Source organism: Fundulus heteroclitus, chromosome 23 (assembly GCF_011125445.2).
Source record: "Fundulus heteroclitus isolate FHET01 chromosome 23, MU-UCD_Fhet_4.1, whole genome shotgun sequence".
NCBI lineage: Eukaryota > Metazoa > Chordata > Actinopteri > Cyprinodontiformes > Fundulidae > Fundulus > Fundulus heteroclitus.
Window position 1 is genome coordinate 20,238,051 of NC_046383.1, and position 22,689 is coordinate 20,260,739.

Sequence of the window (22,689 nt, forward strand, 5' to 3'; positions counted from 1 at the left end):
AATAATCTTTCCGACTCCCTCCTCCATCCCCACTTTGTTAATTTATGTGAAGTTTGAAGCTCCTCCATCTCTGGAGAGAGGAAGATCATCCTGTGGAGAGTTGGCTCCATATGAGCTGATTAAATGGATAAAGATGAACTGATGGCTGATGCAGAGTGGTAGGAGCACAGCTGAGAAGGGGGGAAATGAGGTGCTACGGGATGTTTGACTGCTAGATTGAGATGGAGACGGAGGGTGTGGCGAGCCCGCCATGCCGCCTCGTACCTTTTTTTTAATGTCAACTTTCATTATTTGAATAGATCTGATAAAGATTGACGGAGTTTAATGAACTTTTCTTTTGCAGCTTGGAAGAACAGTAGCACTGAATTAAAACAGCCGTAGTCTTTTCCTGTCATTATTTTCTCCCTCATCCAGCCTCTCTACCACCTCCTCTCTCTCCCTCTTGCACTTTCTCTCTGATGTTGCCGAGAAAGTGTGTGTGTGTGTGTGTGTGGGGTTGGCGGAAGATATTCTGAGCTTGGTCCATGTATGTGTGTGCATCAGGGTTTAATTGCGGTGTGCATAGAAACGAGTGTAATTAGCCAGCGCTCGCTTCCCTGCCGCCCAGCTAACAACCAGCATCCCCTCTGTGCCTGCTCTTTCTCTCCCTGCCTTTCTTCTTTGTCTCCCCTCCCTCCCTCCCTCCTTTTGTCTCCTGCCTGTTGCCACAACGACAAGCCCCACTCCGCCATTGTTCCCCGCTGTTCTCCAAGAACAAAGGAGGAGGCTATTAGCTCCCTGAGAGAGGAGTGGTGGAACTGGAGGATATGGATGGAGGGAAAGAAAGAGAGGATTGCCGTGAGGGTGGGATGATGAGAGTGTGGGAGAGGGGTAGAGCTGGCGAACAAGTGAGGAGAAGGAGAGAAACGGGCACGGAGGAAGTGTGCAAGGGCGCAGGATGGTGAATAAGGAAGCGGAGTTTGGGGAAATTTACAAAGAGGTGAAAGAATGGAAGGAGGGGAAAAAAAACAGCAAAAGCATTAGAGGATAAATCGTTTAGAGGAGTAGAGAGGTTTATGGGGCAGTTGAGATTGCCCTCTTTTTCAGAAGAAAGAATTGAGTTATGAAGTCATTATGTTTAATTCAGAGAAACATACTTTTCTCTGCAGTTTCTTCTCCTTTTTTGCCCTTTCTCTCTCCATTACAGCACAAATTTGAGTACCTGTGTGTTTGTGTGCTTGTGGGAGTGTTTGTGTGTGTACGCCTCCTTGTGCGCTCATGACTACGTGTCCTTGCTCGTCACTTGCGTCTCCGTGTGTGTCTGTGCGCGCGTGTGCAGTCCGTTTGAGGGTCATTAGCAGAGAGTGTAGGCGGGTAATGCCCTGTCTGCTATGCTGGCCGTCTGAATGTTAACAGATTGTAATGCAAGACAGAAAGTGAATTTGGTTTCCTCGGGAAAATGGAGCAAATTACACTTTTATGGCTCTCTGCCACTATCCTTTGCTCCTGCTATTACTCACAAGGTGTTGTGGGGGAGAGCAGGTGACTGGGAAGATGTCCTGACCGGGGAAGACAATTTGGGCGCGATGACAACACGGGGGTTTCTATCGGTGTACAAGTGGAAGTTTCTCCACTTGAGAGCATCTTTCCTTATGAGTTAGGAAAGACCCAATGGATGCATTAGTGATCTGGTTTTGTATTTATCCCAGTGTTTCCTCCCAGGGACTAGTTGTTTAATTTAATTCAGTTTAGCACCAAACTGCAACAATTTTCTTCTCTCTTCACTTTACAAACAGGCCCAAATGATATGCAGTTGTATAGAATCCCATTTAGTCCATTGTAATTAAATTGGGATCTGTCCAGTTCATTCCTATATAACGTACTCATATAGACATTTTAACATCTAGTTACATGCATTGTAATTCAGTTCTTATTACAGCTGATTTAGGTTTATCACCTAATTGGCATTATATGATCAACTCAACTCTATATTGTATTTCAATATAGAGTTCATCATGTAATGCCAATTGGAAGAAAAATGTATCTTGGAATTTCATCAAATTGTTGACTTGGCTGCAATTCCCAATCCCGATTGTCCTAATTGTAAAGATTTTACTTTTTAGAAAAACTGTTGAAAATAGAATGCCTATTGATTATCCAATTCCTAATTTAAATCGGTCCTTTTGTTTGCATTCAGCTTTGATTAAATGTTTTCGATTCCTCATTTTTCGTGGTTGACTTGAGTAGGTTTTATGAAACAGCAGTTTTAGGCAAATGCATTAGTTTGCTTCTTAAATTTCTGAGTATAGAATTGTAGTAATGGACATTGATTCGTATCTAGATGCATCATGTTTTCATAATGTGTAATTAGGACCATGATACTAAAATATGGAACCTGAAAGCTGTGGGATCCCCCTGAATCAGCTGGAGAATCTCACACAGGAGAATGTCCATGTACATGTTTTTTCATAACCATGTCATGCTGGTCTGTTAGTCTCTTAATTGAAACCAGAAATATACCTGGAAATGGGTCTTGGCAATATATCTAGATTATCTAGAATATCAAGATTGTTAGAGATATGAGATGATACTACATCATTTATATGGAAATGGTCTATGTTGTGTTATAACTCTACTTTTATGTATTCCAGTAGGTCATTTTTCAGCTGTTTCTCATATTTATTTATTTACAGCGGTTTAAGAAATGTGCCTGTAAGACATTTGGGACGAAACTTTGATTCAGAGATGCCTTTTTATAATTACTGTATGAAAGGAACAACAGATCGAGATAAATATCATACATCTGCCTTCAGCCTAAAGATATCAGGATAATATTTTTGCTCCACATCACCCAGCCTTGCTTGGAAAAAGTATGACCTCGCGGTATTCTTTCTCGTAAGTGAGCAAAAAGTTTAGTAGCCTTTTTTTTCCCCCAGCCTGCTGAACGGTGGTATACAGCAACAGGTGGGGGTGGGGCAGCTCTGTTACTCCATGTACTCCTGGAGAAAACTCATCACATTGGCACTTTCTCTTGGATCCCAGTAAACAGACTTTAAACTGTAGAAATGATGCAGTAGTCATTTTTTTCAAGAGGCTTTTAACTTAGTTTGAAACCTTGGTATACCTGGAAACTGGTAACCCGCCCATGCCTGCATGAAAAGAAAATGATTCATTTAATTTGTTTAAACCTGTGAAGCCCTGCCGCAAGAGCTGGCAAAGCAGTTAAGAACGGACTGTTCTGGATTATAATACTTATAACTGTAAATGTGTTTTATAATGAGAGCAACTGCCTCGGTGGATGAGAAGAATTTTAATATCTGACTGTAGTAAAAATATGGACTTTTTACTTTTGAATAACCTTAGGTCTTTCCTATTGACCTCAGGTTATCTGGAAAGAACTGTTTAACTCATTAAAGCTCGATTTCTTTTTAAGATTCACATCGCTCATGTTCACCTTGACATCATGCATATATTATTGTATTCACTGCTGCCTTTGGCCTGGCTTTTTGACACCACTGAGGGTTTGAATTTTAAAGACTGCAACCAAAGTTGAGCTACTTCTGATTCAGTATTTCCTCTAGGGGCACGAAGGTACGTCCTGACCCGGCTCACCCTGTGCCACTCTGTATGCTGCGGTGGATCTAGTAGATTTCCTCAGTGCCGTACACCCACAATCAAACAATTATTATCAGACGGGTTATTTAAATATCAGCTTACTTGTGCTTCAGGAAAGAAAATTGTAGAGTGAAAAATCCACCTGGAACATTTCGGCAGTTCTACAATTGCTGTCCATCAGCTATAATATAGCAGCCGAGTTACCCTTGAAAGCAGGGCAGACACTGTGCCCATTTATTAGATCTGGATGATTGTATCATTGAGTTGAGTCACATGTTGAATTCGAATGAGTTTTGTGACTTCTTCTTTTCTTGCACTGAAGTGGTCACCATATGGAGCTTTATCTGAGAAGAAATGCCAAGCTAAGTCTCTTTCATCTATTGTCGGATCCATATTTCTTTCAAAGCAATGACTCATTTTAATACCTATAATACCAAAGAGAATAAAATCCAGTGTTTTAATGTGACATTGGACTGTATTTCATTGTTTTATTCAGTATGGATAGACAATTTGTTGACAATTTTACTATTAAAGTTGCCCAACAAATGGAATGCTCTTTAAGCATAGCAGAATTTAGCATTTGCTTTTAACATTGTAGTAAATGTTGTTCATTAATTGTTAGCTAATTTACATTTGTCACGATGCATTTTGTTTAGCTTTACCCATTTGTTTTAAGATGATGTGAATAATTTGATAATTTCAACATTATTAATCAGTATATGATTATAAAAGAATACATTCTAGAAATGGTTGCCTCTTTCATTAACTATAGTTATCATGTGCGGGTCTGCTTGTTCTATTTTTACTCCCGCTTATGGAGAACAGAGGATAAACTCAAAGGCACGAGTCAAAAGGCATACGAGCGTTCAGAAAAGTATTAAGATTCTTATCTCATCATTATAAAAAGGTAACATCAAAGAAAAGGAATTAGGTTTTGATTAGAAACAAATCCCTTATCTATTTTTTTTTTTTTTTTTTTTGCCGGGAACTGAGTGAAACGGCAGTCAAGGTTGACTCAAGGGCAACATTTCGCAGTCAGCCAGTTGCTGTTAGCGCAGCTACACACAAGTACACTCGCACACATATAACACGCTCATATGAGGATTCACCTGCCTGACCCGGCAGATCCTTTTCTCTGCAGTGGGAGATGGGGAATATATATATATTTTTTGTTTCTTTCCTGGTGATGTGTTGCTCCTTAGCGTCTGAAAGATTGTATTGCCTCTTAGTGGAGGGGGGCACGTCAATGGGGGGTGGGGGGTTGTCTCTATTAGTACAGCCTAGATGTTCTTTCTTTCTTTACATTCTTTCTCTTTTTGTAATTTTTTTTTTACTTTTTGGCCTCTCTGTCCTCTTCTGTTCCTCCGTCAATCGTCTTCCCTCCCTTAGCTGACATTTGCTGTCAGGCAGCCTTATTATTTTGTTCTTCACAGTTCTGATTAGAGATCTTCTGTCCGTCTTTCTCTCTCCACCCCCCCTTCCCTCCGGGCTGCCCCTCACACCAGCTCTGTCCAATATTGTTTCCTTTTCAGGTTCTTCTTTGACTTTTCCAGCCCTTCTTTTCATTGCTACATTCAGTTTGTCATAATCTAATTAATTCGTTCTCTTTCCATCCTGTCCTCCATTGTGTCTTTCCCCTCTCATCTCAGGTTTTTTTTTCTTTTAAGGTTAATTTTATTTTTCTGTCCCACATCCACTTTATTTTTTTTTCTCCCCCCTCAACATGAAGTTCTTTCTGTAATTGCAATCAAGAGCTGAGTCTCTGGTTTTTAATACCCTTGTATCCTCCCCAGGCTCATTTTATGAACCTGCTTACATTCACAGAGCGTGCTCAGAGTAAATACCATAAGCATCGCAATTAATTTCCAGATGTTAACTCCTGAACCTTGAATATTCTCTGTTGTTCCAAAGACTGGCTCATTTAAAGGATGTTGGAGCGTCTTATGGCGAGATAATTCTCCAAGACTGTTAGCTGGTCCACCAAAGTAGCCGGGAGTTCACTGCAACCGGACAGCAGAGGAGAAAGAAGAGGGTTGTCATGGTGATATGAATCCCTTGAGGGGATATTTCTCCCCCTCATTTACTCTCTCACGAAGTCTGCATCTTGTCCACAACATGATTTTGTTTTGAGATTTTTTTTTTCTTTCTTCCTGCTTCTCGTCTTCCTCTGCGTATCACTCTCGGCTCCCCGTTTGTTTGTTGTCTCCACTTCTCTCGGGCGTTTTTTTTTTTTTTTCCCTTCTCCTTTTCTCTCTCTTAATGTCTTCTTTTATTCCCGTCTTTCTTCGTTTTCCTCTTTCTGTCTCCGTTCTTCTGTCCCTGTGGTCCTCACCTCTTGTCCAGGAATCGAGGGAGGGGAGGAGCAGGGGGAAGGAAGGGAATGCTAATTTTGTCACCACAGTGGTGGAGTGTAGAAGGAGAAGCTGAAGAAGGAGAGAAAGCAAAATGTCACTTGTCTGAGGAAATGAGATGGCCATTGCACTCGGCGCGCGTGTGTCCGCATGCGTCTCTGCAGAAAGATCAGGGTGACAGCCTGAGTGACATTGTGCGTGTTTTCCTCCGCTTCACCTCACCCTGCCAAATAAATGAGATGTATAATAATAAATGTGTGAATTATGGCTCTACGGGCTCCAAAGGGTTTCACATCCACGTTACATTTTTTTTTTTTTTTTTGTGCGTTAATGTGCTTTTCTGACCTTGTTGTTTTTGTCAAGTCAATTATCAGTCTCTCACTTCTTCCCTCTTCACCCCTCAGTCATGTCGGAAGTGTAATCACGTTCAGGGGCTGAACTGAGGCGGAGATGGGGAGCTTGATGGGAAGGAGAAGAGGAGGAGGAGGGGGGGGGGGCAAGAGAGTTTGGAACAAATGTTGGAAAGAGGAAGAGAAAAGGGGGAGAGAGAGAGAAAAAACATTGGTATGTGTACCCAATTACCAGTCCAGCCAGCCCAAAGTCACCTTCGCAGAGAATGGACGCACGCACTCTGAAAATAGCCACTTCCATCCCGCCTCCTCTGTGTGTGCACGCATGTGTGTTTGTTACAGTGGTGATGAGGCAGACTGAATAATATCATGGCCTTCCTCTCGTCCGTCAGCACAAGGCTTATTATGAGTGTGTCATCCTGTGTGTGTGTGTGTGTGGGGGGGGGGGGTAAGAATGTGGGTGATTGTGTGCGTCCTGTGTCTGATTGCGCTAGCTGATTGAGTCCTAGCCCTGCAGTTTTCAGGTCCTCATCCTCTGATTAGGTGTTGCAATGTCTGAAAGAGGAAGAAATCTCGGGTGTTAGTTGAAAAGGGTAAGAAAGAGAAACCTGAGGGCAGTGGTGTTCACCAGAGCCTGTTGCTCTGGCTCGTAGTAAGCTGGTTCTCAGCCTTTTGTTAAGGTGACTTCTTGCATGAAGACAACTTCAACATGTTTGCCTCATTAGGAGAGGGTTTCTAGCAAAGGTAGCTGTCTTTTGCATGTGTCTACATCATGCTTGTGTGTCAAAATAATATACCACTGGAATACACCACTTTTACACCATATCATTTTTTTTTTTTTACAACCATAAATTTCTGTATATCGGGCACAAAGTAGTGCCGGATTGTAAATGGGAAGGAAGAGTTTTTTTAGGTTTTTTTTTTTCCCAAGAAAAAAGGGAGATGTCTGTATTTAGCCCCCTTTAGTGATGCGTCACTGAATAAATGGAGTACAGTGCCAACAAGGAGTCTCATCATTAGTAAACTAGAGTGAAGGTGTTCTGTGAAGGTTTTTAGAGCACAAACCTCTTCATGAAGACCGAGGAACCCAGCAGATAAGCCAGAGATAAAGTTTTAGAGAAGCTTAAAGCAGCGTTAGGTCAATATCCTGATCTGATAACGCTCTCTTGAATAAATCATCCGAAAATGGACAGAGCGTAACAAACTGCAAACGTTCAATTATGTGGTGTTTCACCTAAAGTGACAGGCTGGCCAATCATTATTAGACAAGAAGGCAAAAGGTTCACAGTTACTCTGGATTAGCTGCAGAGATCCACAGCTTGGGTAGGAAAATCTGTTAGTTTTACACTCAACACATTTGACATTTGTAGGAATGTTGGCAAAATAAATAGTCATTGGTGAGAGAAAAGCATCAGGAGTCCTCTTTACAGTTTGCACTTCCTTTGCATCCTTCCTGTCAATATTATGTTGTTCCTTCCTTGTATGCTTGCTGGTGACTTCCTTCCTTTATTCCTTTTTTCCCCAGTGCCTGTATTTCCTGCAGTCCTAATTCCATTCTTTCCGCTCTTCCGTTCTTCCTCATGCCCTCTCGTTCTTCCTCCTTCGTTTACTTCACTGTGCCCTCCTCCCCGTGCTTGCCTCCTTGTTTTCTTCAGTTCTTATGCTACCTTTTCTTCCAGGTATCACTCATTTTGTCCTTCCTTGTGTCCTTTCATTCATCTATTGCATCATCCCTTTTGTCAGAACTGAGAAATCTGTAAAGTTGTCTGGAAACAAACTGAGTTATTCCTGAAAAATGGATGTGACCCCTACATTCCCCCCTAGAAAACTCAGTCTCCACTTTGAGACAAGGGAATAGCTCCATGTTTCAATCTGACTGATCTGAAGCAAAGAGGAATAGGTACACATTGTTATGACCTGGATGTGCAAAGCTGGTAGAGATAAAATGCGCCCATCATCCTTTTACTGTTTTATCTCTAAAATATTTAGAAAAACGATTATCCTTCCATGCCACAGTTTTGCCCAACTTTGTGTTGGTCTATTACATAAATCCCACTAGAAGGCATTGGAGGTTTTTGGATGCAACGTGACCACTGCACTGTTGCAGACAGCCCGGGTCCTCATAAGCAAACAGTGTGACCATATGTGTGTGTTCCCTTGTTAACGGTGTCCTCCTTTTGCCTTGCCTTTTAATCAAGAGACCGTAGACCCCCTAACACAGCCTGCTCTCTCACAGTCCACTGAGACAGAGGACAGACCCGAACAAGCCAGAGATCGAGTTGGAAAGGCTAAAGGCGTGAAAGGGATGGAGAAATAAGAAAGTGGAGCAGCAAAAATATTAAACAATAAAAGAGAGTAAAAGAATAAAGAGGGAGGGAAACCAAAGAGGGATTACACAAGCAGGAATAAGCAGCTAGAGCTGATGAGGAGAAAAGCTATACAAAGGGAGGAACAGTGCAGACTGATGGGACGTAAGGCCCATACACATTTTCTATTTCCCCCGGTGAATTGATGCCATTCATTGCCGCTGCAGCCTCGGCATCAGGCGTGCGTGCGTGTGGTTTTCAGGCGGTAATCTGCTCCATCTTATTCTTTATTTTCCATCTGTGTAGGATCTTTCGCTCCATCGCTCCCAATCTTTCGCTCTCACATCTGACTGACTCCCGTGGAGTGAGCGGGCGCGGGGGGTTAGTTCGGGGGGCCCCTATCTGTGGTTGGAGACACATCCCCGTGTATCTCTGCTGTTCTCTCACCCTCTCCTGTCAGTGTGTGGCGAGCGTTGAGATAGTGGGTTAAATTTTAATGGCGCTGCCATCTCCGAGTAGCTTCTGAAAGGAGGCCAATGCAGACTGACGCACTCACTGAGCCATGAGCCGGAGACAAGACGGAGATGGGGACGATAGCTTGCACACGCTCACGAGGGGCCCTGTATAAACCGCAGGTAAATAATAAAAAAAAAAAACCTCAATCATGTTGGTTTCCTGTCAACCAGCGTCCGGTATGTTATAGTTTCTGTCCCTCTATGAGATTTAGCTTTCACTTTTTAAAGCATGGCAGTAATTGCAGAGAATTTCTCACATGTCATCCTGTAGGATTAGCAGGAGAGAAGATAATCCTGACATATTAATCATTTTTCTGAGACCGTAGATCTGCTGTGAGGCCTAAAACAATTTTTTTTTCTTTTTTTTTCCCCACCGTTCTGAGCATGTTGCACTTGCCATCAATATTTTGTCATCTATTGAGAACCGTAAAAAGCTGTACATACTCTCACACTGCCTCTAGGAATGCATTAGGTGAGCACAGCAGCCAGTCTGAGCTCAGTCAAGCAAGCACTTGTGCTCATAAGCACATTCTCTGAGCCATATTGTGTGTTGTTCCTTGATTGTTTTCATTCGCCCAACATCACATAGCTGTCTGATTGGCAACATGTCCCTTGATGGCTCACTAAGCACATGGAGGGATTAGGTGTGTGCTTTTGTGAATTCTGTGGGATTGTTTGTGGGTTGTTTTTTTTTTTTACGTGCGTGACTCTCATCTTGCCCAACAGCAGCCAATTCCTGAGAGAGGCCAGCAGACAGATGTTCGAGGACAGAATCCACATGTCTGTCTCCCTGTTTAAATATCAATTTCTCTGGTGTAGTTGTATGTTTGTGAGGCGCTGCTGCTTTTCCCGAAGAGGTTAAAACTTAATTTGGCAAACTTGGAGTGCCGCAGCGTCCCAGTAGATCGTGAAGTCAACTTTTCCTGAAGTTTCCAAGTAGAGGTGGAGGTTGCCAGCTTGTGGCTTTCATCACTTCCAGCTTCTTAGTTTCACTATGATCTTGTATTTTACTGTTGCGTTTTAAAACTACCTGTACTTTTAAAACTAAATGTGGCACAAATGGGGAATGCTTATTGGTGAAGGACAATTAACTTAAAGTGTAATAATATTTTGTGGATTTATTTCATTTAAAATAAAGGGTGTAACTGAACAACCCATTCATTTCCCTATAGATGGGCTATGGTAAAGTTACTGTTAAGCCCAAAATAATTCATATTATGAGTTATTTAATATAATATCTAGATTTTGATTTAAAAATATTTGAGATGGGCATTTCTCGTAAGTTAAAAGGTTCCAAAAGCAGACTTGCAATCATCAGGTCCTCATCCTCTGATTAGGTGCTGCAGTGTCTGGAAGAGGAAGGAATCTTGGGTGTTAGTCAAAAAGGGTAAGAAAGAGAAACCTGAGGGCAGTGGTATTCATCGTTTGTGGGTACAAACAGTATGATTTTAATTTACTTTTGTTTACATTTTTATTTAAAAACTTCACGTCACATTATTTGTTAGTCAATTTAAGCAGTCAAACCCTTCTAAGTATTGCTGATCAGCTCTTTCATATTTTACATTTATTTTCATGATTTATCTTTGGTATCCTGGTCTTTGAGGCTGGAAGGTCTACTTTCCATCACCCTAATCTTGAGCTCACAACACTGATACTCGATCAGATTCAAGTCAGGACTCTGGCTGGGCCTCTTGAAAACATCAGTATTACTGCTAGTCAGAAGCATGTTGTTGCCCAGACACCGTTTCAGACTTGTTCTTTTCACAGTAGATAACGGTACCTCCAGCTGAAGTCCAATAGTCTGCTCTGTCTCGGTGCTTTCCTGCACAACATGTGACGTGCATCTCATTTGTGTGCCGCTCCGCATGTGCTTCCCCCTTTAAATTGTCGTTTGCAACCCCCCGACAACTGTAGTTTTTTTTTTTTTTTTTTACAGGATGGATCATTTATAACACAATAATCTCACAATAATGAAAACGGATATAAATACCGACCCCTTGCTCTCATAGAAAAATAAATAGCATTGAGAAATTACTCAGCTGCCTGAATTGTTGAGAAGCAAGTAAATGTTGAGCTTTTTCTAGCGCTTTCATGTTGTTTACGTGGAAAAACTATGTTGTCGACACTCCTTCCTTTAAGAAAGGATACAAATGTATTGATAAAGATTCCCTTTTGTTGAAAGTATTTAGTAGTTTATTAATTACATGCCGTTTTCATTATTAGTCCTGAATGTTTTCCTGATCTGAACTGGACTCCATCTAGACAAACATGTTTGTGCAACAGGTTGGCGGTGCTGAAACTTACACCCTCATGTAAAGCTGTAAACCCTGTCAAGAAAACCCCTCTGCACTTCAGCTCCACACTTTCTGGCTGCAAATAGATTAGTCTAAGGGTGAAAAACATTTTGCATCATTAGTGTCACCAGAAGCACCGTGGTTGTAGTAACTGAAGTGGCGGGAGCCTGAAGCCACCAGGACTCTTAATAACGGTGGCCTTTAAGCCAAGCTGAGTAGCGGAGCTTTGGGGCCTTGTCAAGGAGGTGACCGATAACTTGACAGTCTCTCTAAAAGCACCTCAGAAGTCCTCTGCCAGAAGGTTCTGCCATCTTGGCAGCACTTCAACATGCAGGCTTTTAGTGGCATGATGGAAACCACTTGTGTGGGGGGGAGAAAAGGCTCATATGACGCTTGAAGTTTGCCGAGTGATATTTAAAGGATTCCGAGAGCATGAAGGAAAAAGCTGCTCTGGTCCGAAGAGACAAATCTTCAACTGTTTGGAGGGGAGGATGGTATCTGGCAGCCCCTGGGCACTGGCTAATATCGCTACACTAAAGAGTCATTTTGGCGGCGTCACGCTGTGAGGAGCTTGTCGAGGGATAGAGAAAGCATTCAGAAGCGCGTGTTCTCCAAGGAAAACCTGCATCAGAGCGTGCAAAGTGAAACTAGGATGACCTTTTACGAGCGCGAGACGGCCAAGACGGAACTGGAGTGGGTTCAGGACTGGCCCGTCCTTGAGTTGGGGTGCCAAAAGCCCAAACGTGAACCCCCTGGTGAACATCTGCGGAGAGACATGGAGACTGCTGTTGATGGACTTCCCAACCAGCTTTAAAAAAAACCTGCCAAAGAAAATTGTGTGAAGTGCCCAGATCCAAATTTCTGAAGCGTGTAGGGACCGAAATTCACAAACCCTTAAGAGGCACGTACACCAGAAGTGCATCTTTCAAGTGACTCTCTGTGTAAATATGGACGTTTGATTTAATTAGCAAACTTTCACAAAAACACCACATTATTTAAAGGCGAATATTGGCCCAAACTGAAGATGAATCTGCTGAAATTTAAAAAGCAGTGCCCAAAATGCGAAAGGTCTGAAACTTGTCGGCTATATGCGTGTCGAGTCATTTCTCTCTATATTGATCAAGATAATTGTGTCAGTCCTCCTTAAACTCTAATTGCTTTTCCTTTTATTGCTATTAAACTGACTGTGTAACCTCACCTTTTATTCTCCTCCTTTTCTTCGCCTCTCTTTCAGCTCTGCCTCCTCTGCAATTTCTCGACATGGGTACTTATCATTTATTCACATCTTTTTTTGTCTTTTTCATTTTTTTGTAACTCCTCTCATTTCCTTAGCCTCATTATATTAATGTTCCCAGAGATGAAGAAGGGGAGGAAAAAAAAAAAAAAAACTTAACGGCAAGCACCAGAAACGGCTCAATCTTTCTGCCTCCAGACAGACACTCTTGTCTCTGTATGTGCGAGTCCTGCGGGTGATGACTGACATTAAAAATGGCAAATTTCCCCCCTTCCTCCTGCCTCCCCCACCCCTTCCCCATACACACACTCCCCTGACTGTGTCTCGCTCAAGGGATAATCAGACCTAGCAAAACTGGCCCTTGTTCTCCTGCTTGTCACAATTGTGTGTCGGTACACAAATTTGTGCCCATGTGCACGGTCCTCTCCACCATGCGGTCCAGTCACAATTGCTAATCAGGCCTGTGAGCTTTGCCTGGAGGGACCGGGAGAAAGGGAAGAGGGGTGGGCAGATGATTGAGTGCTTTTCTTTGTCCTCGTCACTGAGGCAGAGATAAAGACGAGAAAGGATGGCCGGCTGCAGACGAGAGGATGGAAACTGAGGGATTAACGGGAAGAGTGTCCTCCGTGGCATGAGCCCATGCAGACCTCCGTTTTTTTCTCTGTCCTCCTTTCATCTATATTGCTTTCCATAAGTCGGCTCTGCTTGTATTCATAAAGTGTCTCTGTCATGTATTCATCCCTCCCCTCCCTCCTCTTCTCCCTTACTTCTTCTCATTCCCACTCACTCTTGCTATCTTTCCATAAGGTAATAATGAATATTTGAGAGCTGACAGGAGTGCTGTACCTAATCCTCTTTGCCCAGGGCAAATGTGCCTCCTGGGGTGCACGAGCGTTGGAGTTCGTCTAACTTTTTAATTGAGACGGAAACCCAATTTTTAAGTTTTCATTTCTACTTCTCTGCTCATGCAAATGAGACGCCGTGGTTGTGCATGTATCATAGCAGCAGCAGCAGCAGCAGTCGGGATGGGCAGCACGTGTTGCTGGTAAGGAAATGCTGGTAAGGTAGCTGGCCAAGGCATTGAGGGGCGTTTAGCTGCGCTTCCTAAGCCTGAGCTCTGTGACTTAGGAGAATTTGAGCCCCCTACACAGAGACACCGTCCTTCTTTCTTTCCTTTTACAGCCGGTATAAGTGACCTTCAGGCGTTCATGCATAACTCTTTGAAAGATGTCATTGGTCAAACAGGGTATGAGCAAGTTGAGGAACAAGGCCCCGACCTGATTGATACCCAGGTTTCCAGAGAGCCTGGCTCATAACGCACTTCGCTCCGCTCTCCATAGAGGGAGCACTGTGCTGTGAAGGCCAGTGCAGCATCAAGGGCATTCACACTTTGAATAACAAACACCATAGCGCCGCAGAAAGACACACTCTGAGTCACTCACTCACAACTGTTTGGGAGTCTGAACAATGAGCCTTTGTGTTCTTGTTGTCGTTTGTCTGGACGGCATAAAGGCTCCCGGTGTTGCAGGTGGCTTCAAGGTGACTTCCTCATCATATTCGTCCTTTAAACTTCTTCCCCCTTTTATTTGCTTTGTCTCGGCCTCAGTTTTCACACCTTTATTTGCTCTTGCTCCTTTTGATTTGATTTTCTTCTCCTCTCTACACTCGGTAGCTCTCCCACACTCCCCCTTTCTCCTCCTTGTAATTAGCTAGTGTAATTGCTGTAGTAAATCTTTTCTGATGTCCCAAGGAGACTGGCTGATATAGGACTGATTTAATAAGCACACCATAGCGGCTCACCTCTCCCTCTGTGTTGTGTGCGTGTGTGAGTGCGCGCACGCACCGGGGAGGGCTCTGTATCTTCTGTTATTTGCTTTGGGGATTTATTGGCTGTTTGTGTGGTTTCAGCAAGTGCAAATTCAAGTTCAAGGTAGTCCTCCGTCGATGTGTCAACCGTGGTGTGCCTTATCAGTTATGCGGGTGGCATACTCTGTGTGCAAGTTTGTGTGTCTCATCAGTGATGCTGCTACGTGCCATGTGTGCGTCATCGCCAAAGACCTTCATGGCCAAAAGAGCACAGAGAGGTCATATTGACCCTGGGAGAACAACGCTAACTGTCTCGCATCCATACAAACACTGACCAGTTGACCGAATCATGCGCCTTTGGACAGCCTCCAGCATCACCTCTGCACAAACACCTTTTTTATTTTAACTTTTTCCTTTCTTTTTCCCCCCTAGTTAACTGTATGTGTAGAGGTTTGTCTGCTTTTGGTTATTCAGCAGCAGTTTAACAATATGGCCACTAGAGGGCACTGTGACTCCACACATAAAATATGGTCTCAAGCTGAAGCTCACACTTTATTCTGCCCTGTTCTATCATTTCTAGGAAAAAAAGATTAAATATTGCCTGGAAAAAGATTCTGTTCTTTTTTTATATAGATGGAGGAAGCTGCAAATATCTATGAAACATCATGAAACAACTCAGTTTCCTTTTTACAGCTATAGTTTAACGTTAATTGTTTTTATTATTGGTTTGTTTTTTGTATAATTTTTTTTATTTTTTTTAACCATTTAAATTTAATTCAAATACCAGCAAAAATATTTAAATGATTTCTGATCTTTGTTCCAGGTTAGTAGTATCATTATAGGAAGGGTATAATCATAATTATTCTATTAAATAAATTTAGAACTAAATATATTTGTTTTCTTTATTTTTTTTTAAAGAATGGTCTTACACCAACAGAATGTATTTAAATAATTGTTCATATTTGTAAGTTATCTTTAACTTTAAGAATTTTTTTTATTGTTATAGTTTGTAGCAGGTAAAAAAAAAAGCATAAAGTAATAGGAAAAGATTGTTTTGGTCATTTTAGTTTTGTTTTCTTTGTTTGCAGTAAAGGTTTTTGTCCCATCCACCATGTCCAGTCTGCCAGTTAGAATTAATGTAGTTTTTCCAGACACTAAAAAAAAATTATTTCCCCGTTTTTAGTTACTTTAATTAAAAATATATATGAAATGGTCAAAATGCAACTGCAGTTGCGTTTTTCATGCACCAGGGGAGCGCAAGTGAGCACGGTCTTAGCCCCTCCCCTATGCCCTCCCCCTGCGCCCTGGCCCGCCCACATCCTGCCCCGTCCCCCCTCCCCGCTGCCGCACCCTGCCATCTGGTCCTTTTCACACAATGGCGTGCCCGCGGACACGTGCACGCACGCACACACTGCCGGGAATCTTTTCTCCTCGTTTCCTTTCACAGTGGAAAAACAGGATGAAGGGGCTCTTTCAGCCTTGAGGTTACCCTGGAAACCCCTTTTTATTCTTCTCCTGTCAAACTCTTACACGGCGACACCAACACTCCTGTATAGAGTGACAGAATGGACATTTAAAGTTTAAAGGGACTAGAGCAACAGCTGGCTCTCCGTCTGCCATAGTTTACCCAAAGAACAGCTTCTCCCCCCCCCCTTATTTTGCATCTTTTTCTTTCTTTCTTTCCTCTCACTTTTAATAGGTTAGTACTCTTACAGATCTAAACCAAAACCATGTGAAGTTCTTTTTAAAGTTGTCCTTTAAAAAAACTAAGCTTCTGTCTATGCATGTTGTTTTTTACTCTGGATCCCATTCAGAAGCTTTTTTTTTTTTTTTTTTTCTTCCAAAGAATTTTTCAGCACAGGGATATTCATCTTAAACTAAACTCCCTCCTCTTCTCAGTTTCTGTTTAGACAGTCTCCAGTGCTGGAATGCAGAGTGGAAAAAGTTAGTTTAGAGTTATATAAAGTTAAAGTGAGGGTTTTTCTCCCATCTTTGCCACAAGGGGGCCCATGCAAAATGTCTCAGATGCCACAAATATACAATGAAACACATCATCTGCAAGCTTTTAGTGGGTTAAAAATAAACCACAGGGATTGGACAAACAGGGAGTGGTGATGAAAGGATGAATAGGGTGCATGAAAAGGCTGAAAAAGCCATAGTGAAGAGAACAGGCTTTGCTTTCTGAAAGAGGGATGAAACTTTTCTTTGAGTGCCTGTTTCTGGTTCAGCTTGGCCAGATATGAAAGCGTTTTATGCTCTTTTTAAATTTCTTTGTCTCCGTTTCTACCCCTCCTTTTCTTTCTATACTTTTTTTTTTCTTTCATGTTGCTTCAACTAAGCCCGACTGCACATCTTCCTCTCTGCCCCACATTTTCTCCTTTTAAGGAGTGGGGGAATGAGAATGGAAAAGGGAGATGGACACACTCTGAGCTCACTGACTGATAAACAGACTCCTCTTTGTGCAGACAGACACACAAAACACAGACACACTGATACTTTGTAACATATTAACAAAAAAAAAGAAAAACTCATCATGACTTGGCTCCTCGTGATTCTGTTAACCCCCCCCCCCCCCTTTTTTTTCCTCTCTGCTTCCAACTTTCTGCCTTTTTTTGGCTTCTCCGCTTAATTAAAAGCAGATGTCAGCAATGGAAGAATTTCTGGTCCGAAGAGACACACACACACACACACACACACACATATACACACACACACACGCGGTGCCAAGCAGCTGTCGGCGGGGGTGTGCATGGGGGTGTTCCAGGAAAAGAGGATTGCATGTCTGCCTCTGTTAAAGGGATGTTGGATTGTTTTCACAATAATAAAAGAAAACTGGTCTTTTTGTTGATCATGAAACAAAACGGACCACAAACAAATTAAAACATCTCCATCTTATGATCGCAGCACGAGTGTTTTCGCATGTGCTGGGATACGTGTGTGTGTGTGTGTGTGTGTGTGTGTGTGTGTGTGTGTGTCTGGCCAGACATGTGTTCTGCCTCAGTCATCTCCCCTTCCCTCCCCCACCGTGACTTGGTGTAACAGGATGCAGCGCGCCGTTGCCGCCGCCAGAGGTGCCATCGGCTCATAAATGGAAAGCGGGTGTACATGTGGGAAGCACAGAGCAGCCATTTTACAGTCTGCACACTAAGACCCCATTTTATGAATCAGCTGTGATGTCAACACGGCTCAGACTGGTTCTATTGGCTGAATCGCAGCCGCGGCTAGAGCTCTGTGCATCAACACATAAGCATCCGTTCTGGGTCTGTGTCTCTCCGGCACACGCACGCCGACCCACTGACACGGTGCTTCCAGCAGGTCACCAGTCCTGCTCAGAGATTATGTGCTGTCCTAAATCTGGGCTGCAGTGTGTCCCTTTCTTCTACATTTTCTGAAACGTATATCTGTTGTAAATTCTCCCAGTATTGTCTTCAGAAGTGCTTTTTTTTTTTTTTTTTTTTTTTTTTAAACAATGTGTTATTGTGGACATGTTTAGGTTGAAATCATCACTGCCTTTCCTTGTAACCGTGCTGCTGTGGCCTGCTGTGATTACGTGTTTGTGCAAAGGTGTTTTTTCCTCACTGATGTGTGGATTTTCCCGTCCTGCGTGTCTCTTTTGGCCGGCTTCCTGTCTCGTTTCCCAGCACTGCAGGGGCGGTGAGCAGTGTTAGTCACACAATAGTTGTAACCATACACACACAGACACTTATGTTTCCATAGTCCCAAATATATTGAAGCAGTAAAAAAAAATATTTAAAAAGTTTTTGTGAGATGAGTTTCAAAAAGTTGAAGCTGCTGCCGGACCCCTCTCTGGTGTCTAAATGAGGATATGGTCTCCTCATTAGGAGCGTTGGCAATTAATAGACTGTTGTGCTCTGATGGAGACAGAGCGCTCTTTGACCGGACTGGTGGACGGATCAGTGGATGAATGGACGAGTTGTTGTGCTGCGGTACTTATCTGGCTGTGTGGTGAGGCCTGACACTTCTTCTGTTGGAATCGGGCCCCTTCAACACACTAAGAACCATGACAGTAACGAAATGAATGCATATAGGCTGGGCAAAAGCAGGATGGGTGCTTAAGTTGGGTAATGAAACAGTCTGAAACAGGTTTGTCTGTTTTATTTCTTGACTTCTGTAAAAAAAAGTTGGAAGAATTAATCAGGATTAGTAGGTTTTTACCTGGTTGTAGAAGCACCAAACTGGAGACAAATGTGGACTGACTGACAAGTTCACCCTTAAGAACTAGCTCTACGTTCAGTTTACACAAGTTAAAAGTAAGTTTACAATCACAGTTTGCACCTAAATATCCTGGGCTATATTCAGTCCCATCATGAAATGGTTCATAGGTCCATTTAAAAAGTAAATTATGTCATCTACCATTTAGAGCCGAATATCTGTTTATTCATCTCCTGTTCTCTTTGTTGGTCTAAAATATTAAAGTAAGCCGAAATCCCCAAAAATATGCTCTCATTTAAACATCCTGCTTTAGTTGTCAGAAAGATAAATTAGTTTGACTGGAAGAGTCCTTTTAGGATTAATTGCAGCCACTTTTATCACACAACAAAGTTGCTATCCGTCTGTTAAAATCTGGAATCTTAAGCACGGTTCAATGAGAAAGCGTTTCTCTCCTGTAGGTCGGCCAGAGAGCAAAGTTGGGAAGTGACAGAGTGAATAAAGCTGTAATTTGTCACTGTTGTCTCTACAAATCAACCTGGAGCCTTAATCAATATATCACTATCAGAGAATATATTTGGTTGGATTTCATATTTCACGGGCCATGTATTCACCCTCTGCATGGCCTTGATGTGCAGTATATGAATAGCTTTGCTACGCAACCCTTGTGCAAACTGAAAAGCATCGCATGATTTGAGTTTTAATGGTTGGGTTTTTAGTCTTCAGTTGGTAGCAAGTTTAAAGTGCTAAGAAGAACCTTTTAGTCAGCTTTAATACACAGGGACAGGCGTAGATTATTACTTTTGGGTTCCCTTGGAGACAAATGGGTGTGCATCACAGATTAAATTTAGCCAGCATACACAGAGCAGGCACCAAGCTCTTGCATTTGAAGGAAAACTGTCTTTACTTAGTTCATGTTTGTCTTGTGAAATAACAACCTTCAAAACTCTCTAAGGGGGGAAAAAGGTTACCAGTCATGAACGCGCTCTTTAAATGCATATTTTCACATCATTATCGACCACATATCCATTCATTGTTGATGTAGTGGAAAAACAAACTGTCCTTCTGTTATGTTATCTCTTCTTTCCAAAGATAATCCAAGGAGAAGGCCACGTAAAGTCTGAGTCTCGCATTTAGATATAAACTGAAAAGCAAATGTACAAGGTCAGCCACTCGTTTATTATTAGAAAATAAGAGGTTAAGAACCTGTGCAGGTGGCTCAAAAGTTAATACTTTTAGTCTTTAAACTTTTAAAGCATTGTCAGCTTTGTGACATCGATCTTAAATTAATCAGCAGTGATTGATTGAATATTTTCTGACAGGAACAGCAGGACAGCTGTGACATCCACAACTCTGCTGACCTTAGACCTAATGTGCCTGGAAACAGCAGCAAGCTGTTATATGACCAAAGCCCACGTGACTGTTCATCTTTCACTACTAATTCTCCTCCAGTTCATATCCACCACCCACTCTGACACATCCTTACAGTCACAACGCTGACCTTGTCAGGGCCCATTAATCTAAAGGTTCTCCTCTCTGTGTGCGCGTGCAGATGCATAAGTTTAATGCAATCTCTAAATGCCCCACAGTAAACAGCTGTCTGGCCACGTTTAAAAAGCCCACGCTCAGCAGACAGAGACGTTCCCTCCTGTTTTTAAGCCATTTCATGTTGGTTTAGTGTTACCCGCGGCTCCTCAAACACAAACCCGACACCTCTGTGACATCGTACAGTTGGAAGAGAGTGAAAACGGCAAAAGGCCGTGCCAAGCCTGTCACTTTTTATATGCATCACACAGGCCCTCTATCCCTCTGATCTACCCGTTTTCCTCTGTTCAGCAAGATGTACACACTAATTGAAGCTCAACAGTCTTCTTGCATGAATAAGAGGGTTTAAATGCCATCTTCTTTTCCTCCTGTTGTCGTCTCCAGTTAAGAAGGACCACGTCGGCGGAGAGGAAAAACAGCCACAGAAGAAGAAGGTGAAGGAGCTAAAGGTTCTCGATTCAAAGTCTTCACAAAACCTCTGTAAGTCCGTCTTATACAGAAAGGATTAAAGCGAAAAATCTTGAAGTATATTCACATGGCAATATTTCTTTTTTATGCAGCAATCTTTCTGGGATCATTCCGCATGCCTTACGAAGATATCAAGAATGCCGTCTTGCAAGTCAACGAGAAGGTTCTCACCGAGTCCCTGGTTCAGGTACGAAGATCAGGCCGACCAGACATGCGCTTTGGTTTCTGTCTTAGTATGTGAAGGAGTAAATTAGGTTATGTTTTATTGTAGTGTTCATAGATCTTTTATACTTTAATCTTAATATAGCTTAATCAATAGAGTAACTTTTCTCTTTTTTATTGTACGTGCAAATATAAACTATAATGGTACTTATGCTGAAGAACCTCCAATCAGTGGCCATGTCTTTTAAAAATGTTATATAAAGGTATGTTGGGTTGAAGCCCATAATCTATACATTTACTGAATGAATTTATCATTTTTCCATGTGCCAGTCTTTGTTTCAAGTCAGTTGGTGAAGAAGCGACATGAATATGATCTTAAATTTATTCTTTGTATCACAGAACCTGATAAAACAGCTCCCGGGTCCAGAGCAGCTCAACGTTCTTGCAGAGATGAAGGATGAATACGACGATCTGGCCGAAGCTGAGCAATTTGGAGTAGTGGTAAGAAATCATAAATGCATAAAATAAAACTCAAGATGGAAAAATTGTATTAAATATGATCGTTATTTTGCCCCAAGTAGATTAAAGTTACAATTCAATATAGAAAATGAGGTTGAGGTTTCGAGCCCCCTGTTTCTGACTTGAGGAAAAATGTGGTGTCAACGTTGCAATACTGTTGCTAGTTGTTTTTCGAATATTGTGCAGCTCTTCTTTAAACTGGACCTTGTATTTAAGAGAAGTTGGTCTATATTTCTACGTTCATGGACAAAATGTTCAAAACCATCCTTATTATAACCACCGATCTTTGATGAAGATATAAATAATATGAGGAAAGGCTGCGCTTGTTTTCCAGATTACAGCAGAAGGTCTCCACTTACAGAACTTATGTATTTTATATAAAGCTGTTATTGCTTTGGTAAACTGCCTTCATAGCAAATGGTTTAACCACCCAGATGTTCTGGCCCTACTTGTTTCATTTCCTAGATGATGTGGGATGACTAAGGCCAAACATGGCAGGCATGTTGGTTTGTGATCAAGTGAGATTTTTAAACACTGAGATTGCTGTACCACGGCCAGGGTATCGAGTCCAAAATATGCTCACACTCCCAAAGAAGAATAGTGCTGTTAAAATCTCCTCTACTTGTTCACATCTGTGTTAACACACACTGACAAACGCCACCTAACGAACGGCCTGCTAATCCTCCATACTCTGGTTTCTCCAGATGTCCGGTGTGAAGCGACTGATGCCGCGGCTTCAGGCCATCCAGTTCCGGCTGCAGTTTGAGGAGCAGCTGAACAACATCAAGCCAGATGTGGTGGCCGTGACAGCCGCCTGTGAGGAGCTCAGGAAAAGCGAAAAGTTCGCCCAGCTGCTGCAGATCATCCTCCTAGTTGGGAACTACATGAACGCTGGGTCCAGAAATGGATCTGCGTTCGGCTTCTCCATATCCTACCTGTGCAAGGTGAAGCATACACAAAATGAATACGTATTCTCAAGACGGCTGATGCAGAGATCAATGATGTGAAGATTGTGTTTTTGCATACAGGGCTTTGCAAAGCTGTTGATGGCCTTTTTTGTCTCCACATTCCTACCACAAGCCTCAGTGCGTTTTCTTTTTGTTGTAATAGTCCAACACAGATTGGTTTCAACTCTGAAATTATCTTTCTTTACAGATATAAATCAGAAAAGTTTATAATAAATTTATACTCCGTACTTTGTAGAACCCATATTTTACTATAAAGAAAAAAGAAATCTTTGACATTGCAATTGTACATTCCAACGAAATTTGTCAACTGCATATAACCCATCCCTTAGGGAGCAGTGGGCAGCTCTTAAAGCGCCCAGGGAACAGTCTGGGGCTGAGGGTCTTGGTCAGGAACCCACAGTGGCAGT

The 22,689-nt window shown here is 42.3% G+C and overlaps 1 protein-coding gene across 3 annotated transcripts in view; it reads left to right on the top strand.

The window, feature by feature from the left end:
• LOC105932686 (protein diaphanous homolog 1) overlaps nt 1-22,689 on the top strand; it is a 125,029-nt gene that overhangs the window by 81,552 nt on the left and 20,788 nt on the right. For all 3 annotated transcript variants that reach the window (XM_021321148.2, XM_036127039.1, XM_036127041.1), the window contains 4 exons: nt 20,550-20,645; nt 20,726-20,820; nt 21,195-21,296; nt 22,019-22,258. In XM_021321148.2, coding sequence (XP_021176823.2) covers nt 20,550-20,645; nt 20,726-20,820; nt 21,195-21,296; nt 22,019-22,258 — 533 coding nt within the window. The remainder of the gene's footprint in view (nt 1-20,549; nt 20,646-20,725; nt 20,821-21,194; nt 21,297-22,018; nt 22,259-22,689) is intronic.